This window comes from Globicephala melas, chromosome 13, assembly GCF_963455315.2.
Source record: "Globicephala melas chromosome 13, mGloMel1.2, whole genome shotgun sequence".
NCBI classification, from domain to species: domain Eukaryota; kingdom Metazoa; phylum Chordata; class Mammalia; order Artiodactyla; family Delphinidae; genus Globicephala; species Globicephala melas.
In genome coordinates, this window is record NC_083326.1 from 71,027,788 (window position 1) to 71,045,506 (window position 17,719).

General features: G+C 46.8%; 2 protein-coding genes across 6 annotated transcripts in view; one reads left to right on the forward strand and one right to left on the reverse strand.

Moving 5' to 3' along the window:
* Positions 1-913: 913 nt before the first annotated feature.
* Positions 914-5,258, forward strand: LHFPL7 (LHFPL tetraspan subfamily member 7). The gene is given in 4 exon segments (XM_060310134.1): positions 914-1,114; positions 1,902-2,040; positions 4,077-4,331; positions 5,239-5,258. Coding segments are annotated over 4 exon segments (615 nt in total).
* Positions 5,259-10,021: 4,763 nt separating this feature from the next.
* The window catches only part of SGSM1 (small G protein signaling modulator 1), a 77,865-nt gene continuing 70,167 nt past the window's right edge, over positions 10,022-17,719 (reverse strand). For all 5 annotated transcript variants that reach the window (XM_060311150.1, XM_060311152.1, XM_060311151.1 and 2 more), the window contains 3 exons: positions 16,395-16,491; positions 15,122-15,289; positions 10,022-12,181 (listed from right to left, as the gene is read on the reverse strand). In XM_060311150.1, the coding sequence (XP_060167133.1) occupies positions 12,093-12,181; positions 15,122-15,289; positions 16,395-16,491 (354 nt within the window). In that variant the 3' untranslated portion in view covers positions 10,022-12,092. The remainder of the gene's footprint in view (positions 12,182-15,121; positions 15,290-16,394; positions 16,492-17,719) is intronic.

Consider the following 17,719-nt stretch of genomic DNA (forward strand, 5'->3'; position numbering starts at 1 on the left):
CTCTATTATTATTTTGGTAAGACTGGACTTGAAATCAACTCTCTTTCTCCTTAAAATAGATTTTAGTTTAAGATGGATAACCAGTATCATGCCAAAAAATAGAACAAAAACACCACAACAAACACAAGGAAACTCCAACTACATCCCCAGAATCTCACTAGACCCCACTGCTTGCTCAGGGCTCCCTGTCTTTTAAAAAGAGGAGATTGACAGATGCTTGGGAGATGATTAAGACCCTTTAGCTCCAACAGACATTTTCTCCTTGGTGTAAAGAGAAGGAGAATTAAAAACTAAGTAACTCTTGGCATTTAAGGCTGGGTTCAGGTGCCACCTGACTGTCCCTCAAGGGTCATATGTGGCACCGCATGAAACAGCGATATATAAAACAATGCCATTTACATACATGAAAAATACACATATACTGAACAATATTGATTTTGCAAAAATACCTCCAAACAAAAAGATACACATTAAATAAGGGTTAGGGATTGAGAGGAGATAACTGATGGGCAGGGTAGAAGCAGACCTTTTGGAAAGTGCAAGCCTTGGTAGGCAGAGCGAATGAATGAAGGAATAAATGAATGAATGAATGAAACACGAGAGGGGGCTCACATGGACCAGTGATGATCATTTCCCGAGGACTGGTTGTGCTCCAAGGTCTGTTTAAGCACTAACATTCATTCTAAAATTTGGAGTTTCGACTTCCAGAACTTGTTGGGAAAAGACCCACCCTCACCCCAGTTATTAACACCTCCAAGTCCACCTCCCAGGCCGAAGGGAGGCTAATGACCTGTGATCTGAAGACAGGACCAGATCCCTGGCTGGCCGGGGAGCGGGGGACACCTTTGCCAGCCCCTGTTTCTCTCCTTCCACTAATCTTGTCCCTTGACCTCTAAGTCACTGACATTCCCTGATGGTGGGCAGCGTGTGGGCAACTCTGGGGCTTTCCCTAACCTGCATCTCAGCCCTCAGCCTCATCTCTCCTGCCTGGTTCCAGACCACCACTTTCTCCTTTGGTGTCCTCACCTGCTGCTCCTGGCTTCAGGGTAACAGCTGGAACCAGAGCTGTGGGACCTTCAGGTCCCCAGATTATATTCCTGACTTTGCCTGGAAGGTGAGGCGTGGTCTCATCCATTCACTGGGACCTGGCGGTGGGGCACTCTTAAACCCATCAGAGTAAAAAAAAAAAAAAAAGCCAATTTCTGCTCACCTTCTAACCTCTGACTCGGTAGGTGCGGGGTGGGGTCTGGCTATCCGCATTTTAGCAAACACCCAGGATGATCCTGAAAGCAGCTGCCAGCATGCAGTGCCTTTGTACAAATTAGGAAAAGGGCGCCCCTTCTTCAGGACACTATACTGCCACCTGCTGGAAAAGTACTGTAGTCAATATGCATTTCTGTGATGACTCCCAAACGCGTCTCCTGGAGTTGTGCAGTGCACAACCTGTACACACCTACCTGGTCAGCCTCTATCTAAGCGCTGCTAGGTTTGAAAACCACAGCTAAGGTGTTGAAAGTCACTGCAAATTGCCAAATTCAACAATGGGCACAATGGGTTGGGACTCCCAGTTCAGCACCTCTAAGGAAGATTACACAGCCTTCAAAACCGATTACAAAGGTGCCTCTCTTGGTGACTCTGCTGTATAGCAGGTACTCAATAAAGGGAGGGTATGGTGGTTGTAGATCTAGATCTTAATCCTGACTCTATCTCTTAAGTAGCTGTGTGCTCTGAGGGAAATGACTCCAATTCCTTATACCTCTGTTTGTTTATATGTAAAACAGGGATAATAATAGCACAGACCTTGTGGGATTTTGAGGACTCAGTAGCTGATCAGTTAAGCAGAGAGAGCAGAGACTGCCCCCACCCCAGACAACACCCTCCCTCCTTTCTCTTCCTGGCAGGTCTCAGCTGTGATGCTCCTTGGAGGCTGACTCCTATTGGCCTTCAGTGCAATTCTCTTCCTGTCCTGGGCCTTAGCCCCCAAAGGGCTGTGCCCAAGGAGGGGCAGCGGCCCAATGCCAGGGGTGCAGGCAGCAGCAGGTAAATCTTCTATCACATATGTGGTCCAGACATGTTTGTGGAATGAATGAATGGATGGATGGATGGATGGATGGATGAGCCTGTAAGCAGAGTCTTGCCTCCTAGTTGAATCTCAGAGATAAACCCTAGGATTGTAGACTATTCCAGGTCCTTTAACAAGCCAGAAGTTGGAGGTAGGGAATGGTATCCTTAACATCACCCTCTCTTGCCCTTATCCAAACCCAGTCTTAATAGTCTGTCCTCCTTTGTTTCTCTCCCATCCATCCACTTTGCATCATTTTCACCAGGACCATCATATACAGTTGGGCAGGTTGTGCACTGCACAAGGGCATCCAGCTGAGGGCTGAGAGCTGCTGAAATCTAGCCATGCTCCAATTCCTAAGCTGTGAAACTGCAGGGCTGCGTCTGCCCGGCTGCATCTGCTTTTCTCTAATTCACACATCGGCTTGGGATGATCTAGCTCAGGTCTTGACTGAACCTTCATCCAATTAATTCTCCACCATCTCTCACCTGGTTTAGAGGTGACCACCTCACACGTCTCCCTGCTGCCACCCTTGCCCCCTAGAGTCTGTTTGCCACACTCTGGCCAAGTGGGTCCTGTTAAAGCTGAAATCTGACCATGCCACTCGGACTGGCTTATCCACGCCAATGACTTCCTGTTACCGATGAGGCTCCACTGATGAAGCCCTCATTCGCTCACTGACCTCATCTCTTACCTGCTCCGCCAGGCTCAGCATGCTCTGGCCAAACTGGCTTGCTTTCTGTTGCTCATGAAAACCAAGCTTGTTCCCTCTGCCTGGAATTCTCTCTTCTCAGATCTTCACATCTTACTCCTCCCACTTCATTAAGGGCTTTGCTCAAATATCACTGCCTCAGTGGGGTCTTCCATGACCTCAAGGTAAGGGAGCTTCCCTCTCCTTAGAGTCTCGTTCCTCTTACCTTGCTTTCCATTTTTCATAGCTCTTACCTGCCTGCTTGATAATATCTTATCTGCCTGCTTGATTACTGTGCATCTCTCTCCACTAGAACATCAGCTCCATGAGGGCAAGGACATATCTGCCTTGATATCACCAGCATCTAACACGGTACTTTGCACATAATAGTTGCTCATTAAATATTTGTTGACTCAATGGATGGAAAATCAGTCCTTGTCCTCCAATGTCTACTGGGGATGGGGTGTATTAGGCAGTTATAACTCAGTGGATATTTGGCACAAGAGGATGAGCACAGGATGCAAAGAAAAACTCCAAGAGGTACCAGACCCAGTGTGTGGAAGGTGTTAAGGAAGGCTTCCTTGAGGAGGCATCACTGAGATGAATCTGGAAGGATGAGTGGGAGTTAACCAAATGTAGAAGGGTGTTTCAGGTAATGGGAACATCATGGGCAAAGGCATAGAGAAAAGAGCAAGGCATGTGCAGGGAACTTCAAGTGGACGAGAGTGGCTGAAGGGTGGCTGCAGGTCACGTGACTCTCCTGCACGGGGAGTGCCTTCTAGGTGCAGAGGTGTCGGTTCATTTTCTTAGTATCATTAGTACCTTTGACAGAGTGCCTAACAGTTTTGATGAATGAGTGCATGGATGGATGGATGGGTTGGTGAATGGATGGAGTAGGTGGGTAAGTAGGTGGACGAGCTGATGGATGCATCAATAAACATATTACTGGAAGGATGGATGAATAGATAGATGGATGGAAGGATGGGGAAGATGGGTAGACTGGAATACGGATAGATGGATGGATGGATGAATTGGTGCAAGGCAGGTGGCTAAGTGGGTGGATGGTTGGATGGATGGATGGATGAGTGAATGGATAGGTAGGTGTAGGAATGGAGAGAATGAGTGGATGGGTGAGTAGATGGACAGATGGGTGGAAGGCTAAGCTGAGTGATAGGTGGATAAAAGGATAGATGAACCAATAAATAAGTGAGTGGATGGATGGATGGGTGGGGGGATAGGAGGGTGGATGAGTGAGTCCTGGGATGGAAAGGCAGCCCAGAGCCCCTTGACCGACACACTGGTTTTCCTTGCTGCTGTTTCTAGCCATCGCCACCATTGTGGGCCTGCTGGTTTTCCCGATCAGCTTGGCCTCCCCATTTGCCAAGGAAGCCTGCTCAGCCTCCTCTGTGTACCACGGTGGTCAGTGCCAGCTGGGCTGGGGCTATGTGACTGCCATCTTCCACACAGTCCTGGCCAGCCTCCTGCCCATGTTCAGGTGGCTCCACGTGACCGAGGTCCAGCGGAGGACCATCCTCTTCTCCAGTGACACTGAGAGCATCATCCTTGTGCCAGAAATGAGCAAATTAAAATATCTCAGGAGGAGCAAAAAGAGCCCATGCAACAGTAGTATGAAATCACCACGCACCCAGGTTCAAATCCCACCTCTGCTGCTTCCTTGCTGTGTGACCTCAGACAAGACACTTCACTTCTCTGGGCCTCGGTGTATACTTCTGTAAGATGGGAGTGTGTGTGAAATAATGCCTACCTCATAGGGTTGTTATGAGAATTAACTTAAGATGCTGTGTATAAATAAAGCCCTTAGCAGGATGTTAGGCACTAGTATTCAATAAACTTTAGCTATAATTATTATAATCCCTATCTCACAGGACTGTGGTGAGGATAAATCTATTCATGAAAAGTGCCTGGGGCAATTCTGAATCCGTGGTCACCACTCAAATACTACATCTTTTAATAAGTATGTGGATATTCTCTATGAGAGAATAAAATAAAAATATCCTTCCCTTTTTATAACTCCTCCTCTTGGAGAATTTGAAAATTTTTCATTTTCCCATCAAACGTCTAGTGAGTGCCCCTTATAGATGAGAGTTGGTCCAGTGCTGGGGTGGGGATTGAGGGGGTGTCAGGCAGTAAGGACCTATCTCACCCCTCCATGGACAATCCCACTGACGTGGAAACTTCACTGTTATTTGGGGAACATGAGGCCCCTCACGATCCAGTCCGAACCTCTCTCTCCAGCTTCTTTCTTGTCATTCACCCAACCCTGCACCTCTCCCTCCAGCCACACTGAATTCTGAGCTCACAGTAGGTCTCTTCACAGCTCCACCCCTTTGTACACATTGCTCTCTCTGCCAGGGATGGAGTCAGTCTGTTGCCTTTGCTTATCAAGACCCATTGCCCTTCTTTGGGAAGAGCGCCCTAATCTGCCCTTGGGGAATGACCCTCAGCAACTCTCTGACCACCCCAGGCTTTAGGATGGACAAATGAGTCCTTCTGGCCAGTCAAACCCAGTCAGAATGATTGGTTCAGAGATGGGCATGGGACCTGTATAAGCCAACATGGACAAGAGTGGAACCACCAGATAGACAAAGATGGAGCTCTAAAGACTTCACTTGAGTAGCTGGATGCAGCCACGCCTGCTCCGCTACCTGCAAGAGACATAGTCACAGGCAGCTCCAGGCCGGTACCCCTCTAGTTAGACTGCCCAGAAGAAAGAGTGAACTGCTCTCTTCCCAGGGATGGAATCTGATTGGCCAGAACTGAGTCATGTGCCCACCTTGGGGGGAGGGGCTTGTCAGCAATCTCAATAGACCATAACTATAGTTATAACGTAGGAGATACATTTCCCCAGAAGATGGGAGAAGTTGCTGGTCCTAGAATGGGGCAAGGATGCCAGGCAAGCAAAAACATTTGATACCAAACTCTCTCTTTAAGGGAAGCTTTATTATCTGCATTTCACAAAAGTGAAAACTGAAGCTCAGAGAGACAAAGTCACTTGCCCAAAGTCACACAGCTGATCAGTGGCAGAGCTGGGATTTGAATCCAGGTCTGTCAGACTCTGTGATGGAGGCAAAATAACACCTGAATTTGTGATCTCTGCCCCGACCCAGCTCACCAAACTCTTTTGGTTTTAAATGTTCAACTAAGAACATCTGTAAATAACAATATTATATTATTAGAGCGATTCTATTATTTTGAAAACACACAAACCACAGAGAATGCAGCTCGCATTCGTCTTTCAGAAAAAAACAATAAGGACAATAATTACTTTAAAAAGTAATAGAATAATGGAATAAAGTAATAGAAAACCTAGGAAGCCACCACATGGTATCCAAATGGACTCGAAGACCAGTGGTATGTTTCAAGTGTCATCAGCACTTTGATGTGAGTCAGGCTTCTGTGGGAAGATTCCAGGAGGCCCAGGCAGCATCCCAGTGCAAAAAGCAGCAAGTAGATGCCGCCAAGAAGAAGCCCAAACTCAGCTTCAGGTCACCCACCTGCGCTAGGGATGAGCCGCCTGCTCTATGTAATAACCTTACAGTAGCTCCCAAGTTCCTTAATTTTCTCCTTCAGCAATTTCAGCAATGCCAAAGGGAGCAAATCTGCAGGCTATGAAGCAGAAGCATTTACACAGACACTGTCTTTATTTGACAAGAGCCAGAGGAATCTGTCTGTCTTATTTTCTGTTCAGCATAAGAGGTATTCTTTATTTGCAGGAGCCCTTTACCTGCTGAGGCTGGAAATCATTGTGCCCACAAGACTGAATAAAGCAAGCCAGGAAGATACTGCAGGATTCCTGCCCAGCACCCCGATGTAATGGAAAGTCCCTAGGGAACGGCATCGTTCTGTAGGTCATTTGAATTCTACTAGGTTGACTTAGCAACGGATTGGCAAGCTGGCACTTCAAAGAGGATCAAACTGTGCTCCTTGTAGAGTCTATACCTGTCCTGGGCTCAAGCTCTCAATGTGCAGCAGCTTAAAAGCCTGCAGCACAGAGACCCGAGAGCCCTTCCCTGACTCAGCAGAACCCGATGCAAACTGCAGAGTCAGAGCGGGTTTTGCTCCTGCCAAGAACTGATGGCCTCACCACACCTAACTCCAGTTGCTCTGTCATAGCCCCAGAGGGCTCAGAGCTCATCCCTTCCCCAGTTCTCCTTCAGGAGCTGTGTCAAAGATTCACCTGAGAACCTGAGCAAGACAGATGATGGGAACTCAGGGAAACTGAGGTCCCAACCAGGAAATCATCCCCAGTGATGCTAGGGGCAGAGGGTCCCAGTGGAAAGAGGGGGGCCAGGACTGAATCCAGACCCAAGGGAGGCATTATTACCCCCAGTTCACAGAAATGAAAACCAAGGCTCAGAGAGGCAAGGTCACTTGCCCAAAGCCACACAGCCAGGAAGCGGCAGAGTTGGGATCCTAAGTCATCCCTCCCCAAGCATGTGGATAAAGATATAGGACCTGATTTTAGTTGGTGTGGTGAGAAAGTCACTCCCACTTCAATCCTCCTTGAAGTCCTCCAAGAAGAAAGGCTCGTCTGGTGCTAGCACGTCTTTAACCTCTCAAACCCTTAGCGCATCTCTTCTTAACGGCAAGAGAGCAAGCTTCAGAAAGCCTTTGGTGGGAAATAGTATTTTGGCAAAATAAGATTTATTTTTACAACCATCTTCTGTTTATGCAAATGATTCTGGCTTGCCATAAGTTTGAAGTTTTAAAAAATGAGTTGATTTAAAGAAAACTAGTAAAGGGACTTTCCCTGGCGGTCCAGTGGTTAAGATTCCACGCTTCCACTGCAGGGAGTGCAGGTTCGCTCCCTGATCGGGGAACTAAGACCCCACATGCAACACGGTGTGGCCGAAAAGTAAAAAGAAAAAAGAAGACTAGTAAAGATATAATAGTACAGATGGTACACAGATATGGTCCAAATCATAAAGGTGGACTGCAGGTGACTTGAGTTTGATGCTGTCATAAAACCTGGGGAGAAGACTCATTGATTGATGGATCTAATGTCTCTCAGACTTGAGTATCTGTTGAAAAGGAAAGAGATCTAAACTACTTCCTCCCACTGCCCTTGACTGTACCCTCACCTCCTTTCTCCGATGGGCTGCTGGGACCTCAGGCCTGGGAGAGAAGGAGGGAGGGGTAAGAAGGAAGATGAAACAGGATGGCATAAATGGTTGCAGCCGTTCTGAAACGGGATGGTCGGGGCCTCCCAAACTCTTTGCATGAGTGCTTCTCAGTTGCCCCATGGCCTCTCCCACAAGCCAAATGGAAAGCTCGAGGTGAAAAGAAAATGGAATGTGATTTAGAAGAGAGATGACAGAGCAGCCAGAGGGTCTAAACCCAGCAGTGTTGTTCTGAATGAGAACAGCAACATTCAGTCAGAAGACATGGTGACGGACAGTGTCCACATGCCCATGGCTACAAGGAAAGGAGGCAGAAGGGGCAGAGGAGAGGAATCGGAGGGATGGGGGAAGGAGAAGATAAAGAAATGGAGGAAAAGATGGAGGAGGTGGCGGAGGAAGAAGAAGAAAAAGGGGGGAGAAGGGGTTCACAGTGACAACTGTGTGTGCCATACGCATGGCAGCAAAGACCCCTTCTCCATTCCTGCTTCGAGTCACGAAAACGTGCCTAGTGGCCCAAGACTCATCTTCTCACATCTATGCAAGGTGCAAATGCATGTGTTTAGGAAAACCTTTACAAAAGCAAAACATTCTCTTAGGATTTTTTTCCCACAAAATACATCATCCTTTACCGTAAGTCAATAGTGCATGTAACTGCCCATTTGTACACACATAACAGGTATGCTGGTGGTACCCAGGTCTGGTGGTTCCAGGCAGCTGCAAGAATAGTGGGGTCCTCCAGGAGGAGGACCATGTGTACCAAGCTATGGCTGGAGCTGGGGAAATGAGACCAGTGGCTTCAAAGGATGGTCAGAACATCAGGACCAGTCTTTGCTCTCAGAAGTTTCTCCCAGGAAGAAGCAGACCTTCCCACTAAGACAGCCCCATGTGGGCCAGCAAAAGACAAGTCCCCACCTTCCCGCTGCTGTGTGGCTTCAGACTTACCTCTGCTGACAATCTTCCAAGAAAGTGGTGACTTGGGCTCAGCCAGGCCACCAATGCCACCTGAAACTCCTTTACTTGGCTGGCCTATTTGGAAACTAACTTTTTCTATAGAAAACCTGAAGTTTTGATGGGTGCTCATTAGATTAAATCAAGCTTTGCTTCTGCAGCGGAAAACCAGAAGTTTCCCTTGGTGCATGGTTCGAGGCTGCTGGGGGTGGAGATCCATGTGAGGTCTCCATTGCCCAAAGACTGTGGTTCAGAATGACAGCCGTGAGTGGGAATCATAGATATTGAGGAGATAAGTTGATGGTCTATGGGAACACTGGGGGTGAGAGAGGAGCTAGCTCAGCAGTGGGGATACAGTGAGGCATCAACTTAGAGGTATACTCTTGAGTCCAATGGCTGACCATCTTGGGACCCCTCCTGTGCATGGACCTTGGGATACATGGTAGACTGTTTGCAAAAATACTCAATTATTTCCGTGCCTGTATTTACAGCCCTTTTCATTGTCACTTTTCAAAACCTCCCATCAACTGGCGGAATCTATTTCTCCATCCTTTCAATCTGAGCTCAGCCATATGACTTCTTTGACCAAAAGAATATAGTAGAAATAACTTTATGCCAATTCCAATCCTAGGTCTCAAGAGGCATTGCACACTTCTGTTTGCTCTCTTAGAAACTGCCATCATGGCCATGTAAACAAGCCTGAGCTAGCCTAATGGAGGATGAGAGATACATGGCCCAGTTTCTCCCACTATCCTAGCCAACAGCTGGCCAACTGTCAAAAGCAGAGTTGCCTGGCTGGCCATCAGCTGATCAGAGACACACAAAGAAGTCGAGCTGAGACCAGAAGAACCGCCCAGCTGAACCCAGCTCATATTGTTGACCTACAGAATCATCACAAGCTAAATAAATGGCTGTTTGAAGCCACTAAGATTTGGGGTGGTTTGTTACACAGCATTACTTGTGGTAACAGCTAACTGATACAAAGGATGAGATGAGATTCACCAGCCTTGAACTTTCAGGGGAAAGACCAGGGAGCTATCATAAGAATACGTCCCTCTCTGTGTCTGGGTCACTGAGGTGGGGTGGAGGGTGGGGTATGAGGACACAGTCTTCAGAAGCAAGCATGTCTTTTTTTCAAATTAAAAAGAAAATCCCCAAAGAAACAAAAAATAACCCAGGTTCACATGTTTCTGTTTATATATTTTCTCTCTATATAGACACAAGTCTGTAGTAAACTGTAACAAGATATGTTGGCAACACTGAGAAAAGGAGGGCACTCCATAGATAAAACAACTCGCACGCATACGATTCAGGGACACAAGGACACACACAACGTACAAAGATCCAAATAAACACAGTAAGCCGAATAAATAGGAGTTATTCCAAATCACAACCACGACGCTCTCTGGAACACCACGAGAGAAGGCAGAGAAGAGATTTTGTGCTGTACTTTCAGACTAGTCTGTCAAAAAATAAATAAGAATCGGAAGGTCTAGGACCTGGGTCTTGCTAAAATAACATCCTCTGTAGTGAACAGTTGAATGGCAATATAAACTTTTATCTGGAGGGGACTTTCATACATTTTCTCCCATCTTGGGAAGGTGGGGGACTAGGGCGAGGAGATGCATTTCTCACGGAGCGTTCTTTGGAAGCGAGGGCCATCTAGTCTCATCCATCCTGCCCAGGAGACCATACTCAGGCGGAAGTTCAGTGCAACCTATAGTGCTGGGTCCAAGGGAAGTGCCTTCACAAGCACGCCAGGCAGGGATTGCTCCCCTTCCTGGTTTGCTCAGGACGGAAGGACTAATGCACTCTCTCTGCGAAGGCTTCAAAGTGCTTGACGAGTCTCCTACCCTCTCCAAAATCCCACCTGCCATTCTTGGGACGAGCATCCCTCCCCAACTCTCCCTGTTTCTCCCGACTCTCGTACACTCTCGGAAGAGAAGGGCTGGCAGGACCACTCTCTTGGGAGGACAGGTAGGCAGGTAAACTAGCTTGCTTAGGGTCTGTTTGGGGATTGGTGACCCTGCGTGTGAAGACATGGAGGGGACCATTTCCAGTCTGGTCTGTGACCCTGGCACCAGTTCATCAGCTGATGTTTCTTTCCCAAGGAAACCACCCGCCATACCCTACCTGGGCCAACCTCTGTCCTCCTTTCCCTCCTTTGTCCTGAGTGAGCAAGGGCACTTAGAGAAAAGCCAGCCTCCCTAAACAAGTGGCTTGCACCAACACACATCTTCCAAGCTTCTGGAACATCAGACCCGATGTATGGAAGGAGAGGCGAGGTCCTCCCTAGGAAGAGAGGAAGGGGATGTGGACTCTGCCCTGCCCGGGGGCCCCTGAGCAGGACCCGGAAGAGGCCTATCTCATGCTTACAGACACTTCTCACAGGCAGACGTCTTTCTTTAAAAGAAGAAAAAAGTCTCTCCTGGGCCAGGTGGAGGAGAAAAAATGAGAAATATACAACGGTTGAAATCCCGGACCCCAAGAGAGATGTGCAAAGGACCCCATGTGCCTTTTCTAAATGGAAGAAAGTCTCAGGATGTAGGCGGCTCAGGTACAAAGAAAGTGGAGAGGGAGATACACTTGTAGCCCCTCCTCCAAGCCAGTGGTTCTCAAATGGGGCTATTTGGCAATGTCTAGAGGTGCTCCGGGATGTCACAAGGGGCTGGGGAGGAGGGTGCTACCGGCACGTAGTAGGTAGGGGCCAGGGATGCTGCTCAAATTCCAACAGTGCACAGGGCAGCATCCCTCCAAAAAGCATTAAATGTCAACAGTGCTCTGCTCCAGGCCAACCTTCCAGCCATGTTCTGGAACATCTCCAAAGGCCCCTTTCAAAGTACAGAGGTAGCCCCACAGACCTCTCCTATACCAGTTTCCAAAAAGTTCCCTCCCCAAGTCTCATCCGACAAGACAGTTGGAGGGATGGGAGAGAAGAGGGAGGAGACCATTCTGGGGACCATGAACGAAGATGTTCCCTCCGCACACCAACAACTCCCAACTCCCACAAGGGAGAAATCCCAGACTTGGGCAATCTTTGGTCAAACAGAAAAACGTAAGGCTGAACTGAAGGGGCAATCCCTCAATCCCACCTGCCTGGTGGCCAAAGTTGGGGTACTTTCTCTTTGCACAGAGGTCCATGCTCGGGAACAGATGCCAGGACATTGCTCCCTGGGCGGCCAGGAGGAGAAGCAGGCAGGACAGGCAGGTGGGCAGAGGCTTGGGTGACGCTGCCTGGGTGACGTGGTCCTCACTTGTTCTCAATCAGGGTCTGCACCTTGTACACGAGGTCCCGGGCCAGCTTCAGGACCTGCTTGGTGTTGTGTCGCTCGGCCATTTCTGAAAGAGCGGAAGTAAGATCTCATGAGCCTCCTTCTGTGTCCATCCTCGGGACGCACCTTCAGTGCCCAGAGAGGTCTCTGGGGCATCCCCATCATCATCATCATCTGGCGTCACCCCCAGAGCAGTTCTGGAAGCAGAGACTTTGGGGAAGGCCTGCATCTCCAGACCTCGGTTTTCTCATCTGTAAAATGGGAACCATAACAGTACCTACTTCACAAGGTTACTGTGAGATCAAACGAGACGAAGCTGACTCTCAGTGTGTGTGTTTAAAAAAAAAATTAGGTCCTGCCACCACCCTCCTACAAACATGATGACTGGACACCTTTTAAGAAAGCAATGCCAGGCACATGGTAGATGCTTAAAAGTAGAGAAGGAAGGAAGCAACAGAAGGAGAGGGGGAGGGGAGGGGAGAAAGGACCAGTAATCACTTTGTCGAGAGTGACATAAAATGATCAGCTCTTCAAAGCAGAATAATCCTAAACTTAGACATTTATCATAAAGAACTCATTTGGGGACTTCCCTGGTGGTCCAGTGGTAGTCCCCACCTTCCAGTGCAGGGGACGTGGGTTTGAATCCTGGTCAAGGAACTAAGATCCCACATGCCACGGGGCAACTAAGCCCACGTGCCACAACTACTGAGCCCACATGCTGCAAACTACAGAGCCCACGCGCTGTGGAGCCTGCGCACAACTAGAGAGAGACAACCTGCATGCCACAGCTAGAGAGAAGCCCGCATGCTGCAATGAAAGATCCTGCATGCCGCAACGAAGATCCTGCGTTCTGCAACTAAGACCCGACACAGGCAAGTAAATAAATAAATAAATAAAAGTTGAAATAAAAACAAATAAAATTAGGGATAAGTAACATTAAAAAAAAACCTCAGAAAAACAAAACAAAACAAGAAAGAAAGAAATGATTTGGTAGAAGAAAAACAAACAAAAAACACTAACACCGTGGTTCCCAAACTGGGTGCTGAGGAATCCCAGGGTGCCACAGTGAACACATGGAAACTTTGAGGGAAATACAGCTATCTTCCACACCTACTGAACACCACATAAACTGCTAATGCAAGTGAGTTTGCAAATTTCATGACATTCCTATTAACGGCTTTCTAGCTTTGCAAAAACTAGGTTTTCAGCAAGCAGTTGCCGTGATAAAAGCAACTATCATGTGAAAATCACTGTGGAATAGGAAATGAAGGTGGTGGGGTTCAAAATGATTCCAAGGTTTGAGAAGTTGTGCAAAGCCCAACAGGTGAACACACCCATTAGTAACTGTACTTATTTATTTATTTATTTTTATTTATTTATTTTGGCCACGCCGTGTGGCGTGTGGGATCTTAGTTCCCTGACCAGGGATTGAACCCATGTCCCTTGCATCAGGAGCACGGAGTCTTAACCACTGGACCGCCAGGGAAGTCCCAGTAACTGTACTTATTTAAATATAAAATAAAAATACGATTTTCTTTTGACTTACACGTATTATTTTTTCAAATGGCTACTAAGTTGTTAGGAGAGATATACTTATTAGGTGGTTTGGACCTAACTAGTTAGTGAATGGAACTTTTGGTCCGAGTGCACGAAAACTTTACGGAGACATCAGGGGTGCCATGAACTGAGAAAGTTTGAGAACCTCCACGCTAAGACAGGAATTGCTTTGGGTTCTCAATCACACCCTCAAACCAAAAACAACCTAGATGCCCAATCAGAAGGGACGGTTCAGTAAGTTATGAACAGTCACTTGAGGTATATTCTGCTGTCTTAAAAAATGATTATATAGAAGATGGTTTTTAAAACATTAAGCGGAAAAAACCCTAGATACAACTGGATTCTGAAATGGTAACAACATAAAAATATCCATTACTTTGGGAAAGACTAGATGGAAAAAACATTTTTTAAAAAATGAACCCACTAAGTACAGCGTGGTTTCCTGGATTGGATCCTGGAGCAGAAAAAGGACATTAGTTAAAAACCAAGTGAAATCAAGTCAGTCTGTAGTTTAGTTGATAATAATATATCAATGTTAATTGCTTTGTTCTACAAATGTACTAGGATCAGGTAACATATTAACATTAGGGGCAGCTGGGTGAAGTGTATTGGGAACTCTCTGTACTATCTTTGCAACTTTTCTCTAAATCTAAAATCATTCCAAAATAAAACAGCTTCTTTAAAGGAAACTAATAATGTTTCCAGTGTAAGGTCATCACAGGTGGCTTTTTTCTTCTTTTGCTTTTTCCAAAACCTTCCTTAGTTTAAGAAAATGTTTTAATAGTGATAATATTGATAGTAGCAACAGCTTCTATTCAGAGTAACAGCTATGAGCCAAGTACCATCTGACTGATGGGCTTTATATCCTTGTGGTCTCATTTAATCCTCCTGACATCTCTGTGAGGGAGGTGTTAGTACCATTTTATCCCCAAGGACTCTGAAGCCCAGAGACATAAAGTCACTTGCCCAAGTCACACAGCTCCCAGGTGGCAAGGCTGGGATCAGAATCCATCTCTGTTTGATTGTAAAGACTGTGCCTTTTTCATGCCATTTCAACTGCTTTCCTGTATCTGCTTTCCCTACACACGTCAACCTTCTGAAGAAGACACTGTTACTCCATTTCCCAGATGCGGAAGCAGATGTTTAGAGAGAGGGGAAGTGACGTGTCCATGGCACAGCTGATTAATGGCAGAGCCAGGGATGCTCCCTGAGCCTGATTTCAACACCTAGGCCCCTTCTGCCAGATCCCTGAGAAAAACACACAGGGATCACTCAGCATTACAAGATGTTAACTCATCCATTTGGAAATAGCTGCAAGAAGTGGGGAGAACCCTCCTCCATCCCCTTCATGGTGTATCAGTCTCAGTGACCCTCCATCCCTCTCCAGGCCCCAGGAAGGGGCCCTCCAGAAGCCTGCATCCCTCAGATAAGACCCTGGTCACATGGATACCATTAAAAAATTTGATGATGTCTGTGAAATCCATGTTGTTCTCCAAGATGATGTCACGGTAGACCTCCACCAGCGCCAGCGCGATGAACAGGACATAGTGGGCGGACGACACATGTTTGGCTGCCCAGATGGTCTCCCAAACAGAGAAGACGTCATCATAGATGAGTTCTGCCGGGACACCAACACACACGCGCAGGGGAAGGGTCAGTCACTGAGCTCACGGTGCTGCCCTCCCTCCGGAAAGATCCCAGGCCAGCCATGGTCCGCGCTTCTGTCCTGGAGCAGTGGACAGAGCTCAGGCCAGGAGACAGGAGACCTGGACGCTGTCATTTGACAGAAGCCTCAGTTTTCCCCTCTGTAGAATAGGCTATGCAAACCACGTGGGTTGTAAGTTTCCAACTCTGACATCCTGTAAGTGGAGGAACCGGGCACATGCAGATTTGATTTACATTGACCTGTCCTTGCCCTGCCCCTTGGTCAGTGTCCCCCTCTCTCCCTGCTCCCTCCATCTCTTTTAGCACCAGTGGGGGTATCTCCTTTTCCCCCTGCACCCAGGCAGAGCTGGCTGCTGTCTCTGGGTCTGGTAAAGAGATAGAATAGAGCAATGATGAAAAGTAAGGCTTCCTATGTCCAATAAACTCAGTCTGAATCCTGGCCCCATCACTTACTAGTAAGGTGACCTTGGGCTAGTTACTTCCCCTCCATGAGCCCTTCTCTTTCCTCATCTGTAAGTGCGGTGATACTAACAGTAATAAAGGACTGAAGAAATAATACATAGAAATGGCTCAGCACAGTGCCTGGACCTTAATAAACACCTCCGTACAGGTTAGATATTATTAGCATCACCCCAAATTGGCATGACAGCAATGCACCGTGTCAGACATCATTTCTAAGTCACGTGTGAAAGATGCTCTATGGGCTTCAGAGTTCTTGGCCTCTCATGAGCAGCTTAATAGAATGGAAGGGAACTGGGCTTAGGTAGCCAGAGTGGGGCTCAGATCCTGGCTTTATTATTCCTAGCTCTGAATTTAGTTCTTCTCAGTCTTAGTTTCCTCATCTGTAAAATGGGGATTGTGACAACACCTACTGCATAGTGTCTCTGCAAGATAAGTTGGGTGAACTGATAGTCAGAACTTAACAAATGGGCATTACTCTCTTCCACTGGCTTTGTTACAACACCTCCTAGCCTCACCTCCCTGGTACCTTTTCCCCTGAGATTCTGCTACAAAGAGTCTGAGAACAAGTTTCCAGTTTGAAGTCTTGAAATCAGTACCTCGCTTGAAATCCAGCAGGAACCAGCGGTAGCAGAAGTAGAAGTGAGTGTAGTCCCCATTCTGATGCATCAACTCGAAGAGCTCTGAGTCCAGGATCTGTCAGAGAAAGGAAAGATAGGCATCAGTCTCCTGGGCAAAGGCTAGACTAGAGGGGACAGCTGAATAAATGATGCTACCTCCCCACACCAGATACCACACAGCCCTTAACAACCAGGTGGAGTTTAAAAATGGGCAAAGGATTTGAGGTGGAAGTCAACCTAGCTCAACCTAACCCCATCATTTCTCTAAAGAAGATGTGCAAATAGCCAATAAGCACGAGAGATGCAACAAATGGGCATCATTAGCAATTAGGAAAATGCAAATCAAAACCATAATGAGAGACCACTTCACATGCACTAGGATGGCTATAATAAAAATGACAGACAACAAAACGTTGGTGAGGATGAAGAGATACTGGAACCCTTATATGTTGCTGGTGGGAATGCAAACTGGTGCAGCTGTAATTCCACTCCTAGGTATATCCCCAAGAGAAATGAAAACCTATGTCCATATAAAAACTTGTACATGAATGTACACAACAGCATTATTCATAACAGCAAAAAAAGTGGGAACCACTCAAGTGTTTATCAGTAGATGAATGGATAAACAAAATGCGGTCTATCCATGCAATGGAATATTCGGCAATAAAAAGGAATGATGTACAGATATATGCTATAACATGGATGGACCTTGAAAGCATGATGCTAAGTGAAAGAAGTCAGACACAAAAGGCCACATATTGTGTGACTCCATTTATATGAAATGTCCAGAATAGGTAAATCTATAGAAACAGAAAGTAGATTAGTAGTTGCCAGGAGCTGGGGAGGGATTGACATTAATGGGTATGGGGATTCTTTTTGGGGTGATGAAAGTGTTCTGAAATTAGATAGTGATGATGGTTTCACACCCGTGAATATTCTAAAAATCACTGAATTGAACATTTTAAAAGGGTGAATTTTATGGTACATGAATTGATCTCAAAAGAGGTGTGTGTGTGCATGTGTGTGTGTGTGTGTGTGTGTGTGAGAGAGAGAGAGAGAGACAGACAGACAGACAGACAGACAGAGACAGAGAGAGAGAGAGAGAGAGAGAGAGAGAGAAAGCAAGGGAGAGAGAAATATACTCAAATATTTCTTTGCAGAAAAGGACCAATACATTCAAACATCCTGTTAAGGGCGAGGGCCATGTCTTGTTCATCAGTGTAGCCACAGTGCCTGAACCAAATAAATGCTCAGTGAGAATGAATGTAGTGGAGTTGAGCTGTTGAGTGAAGGTTGAGTTGAAT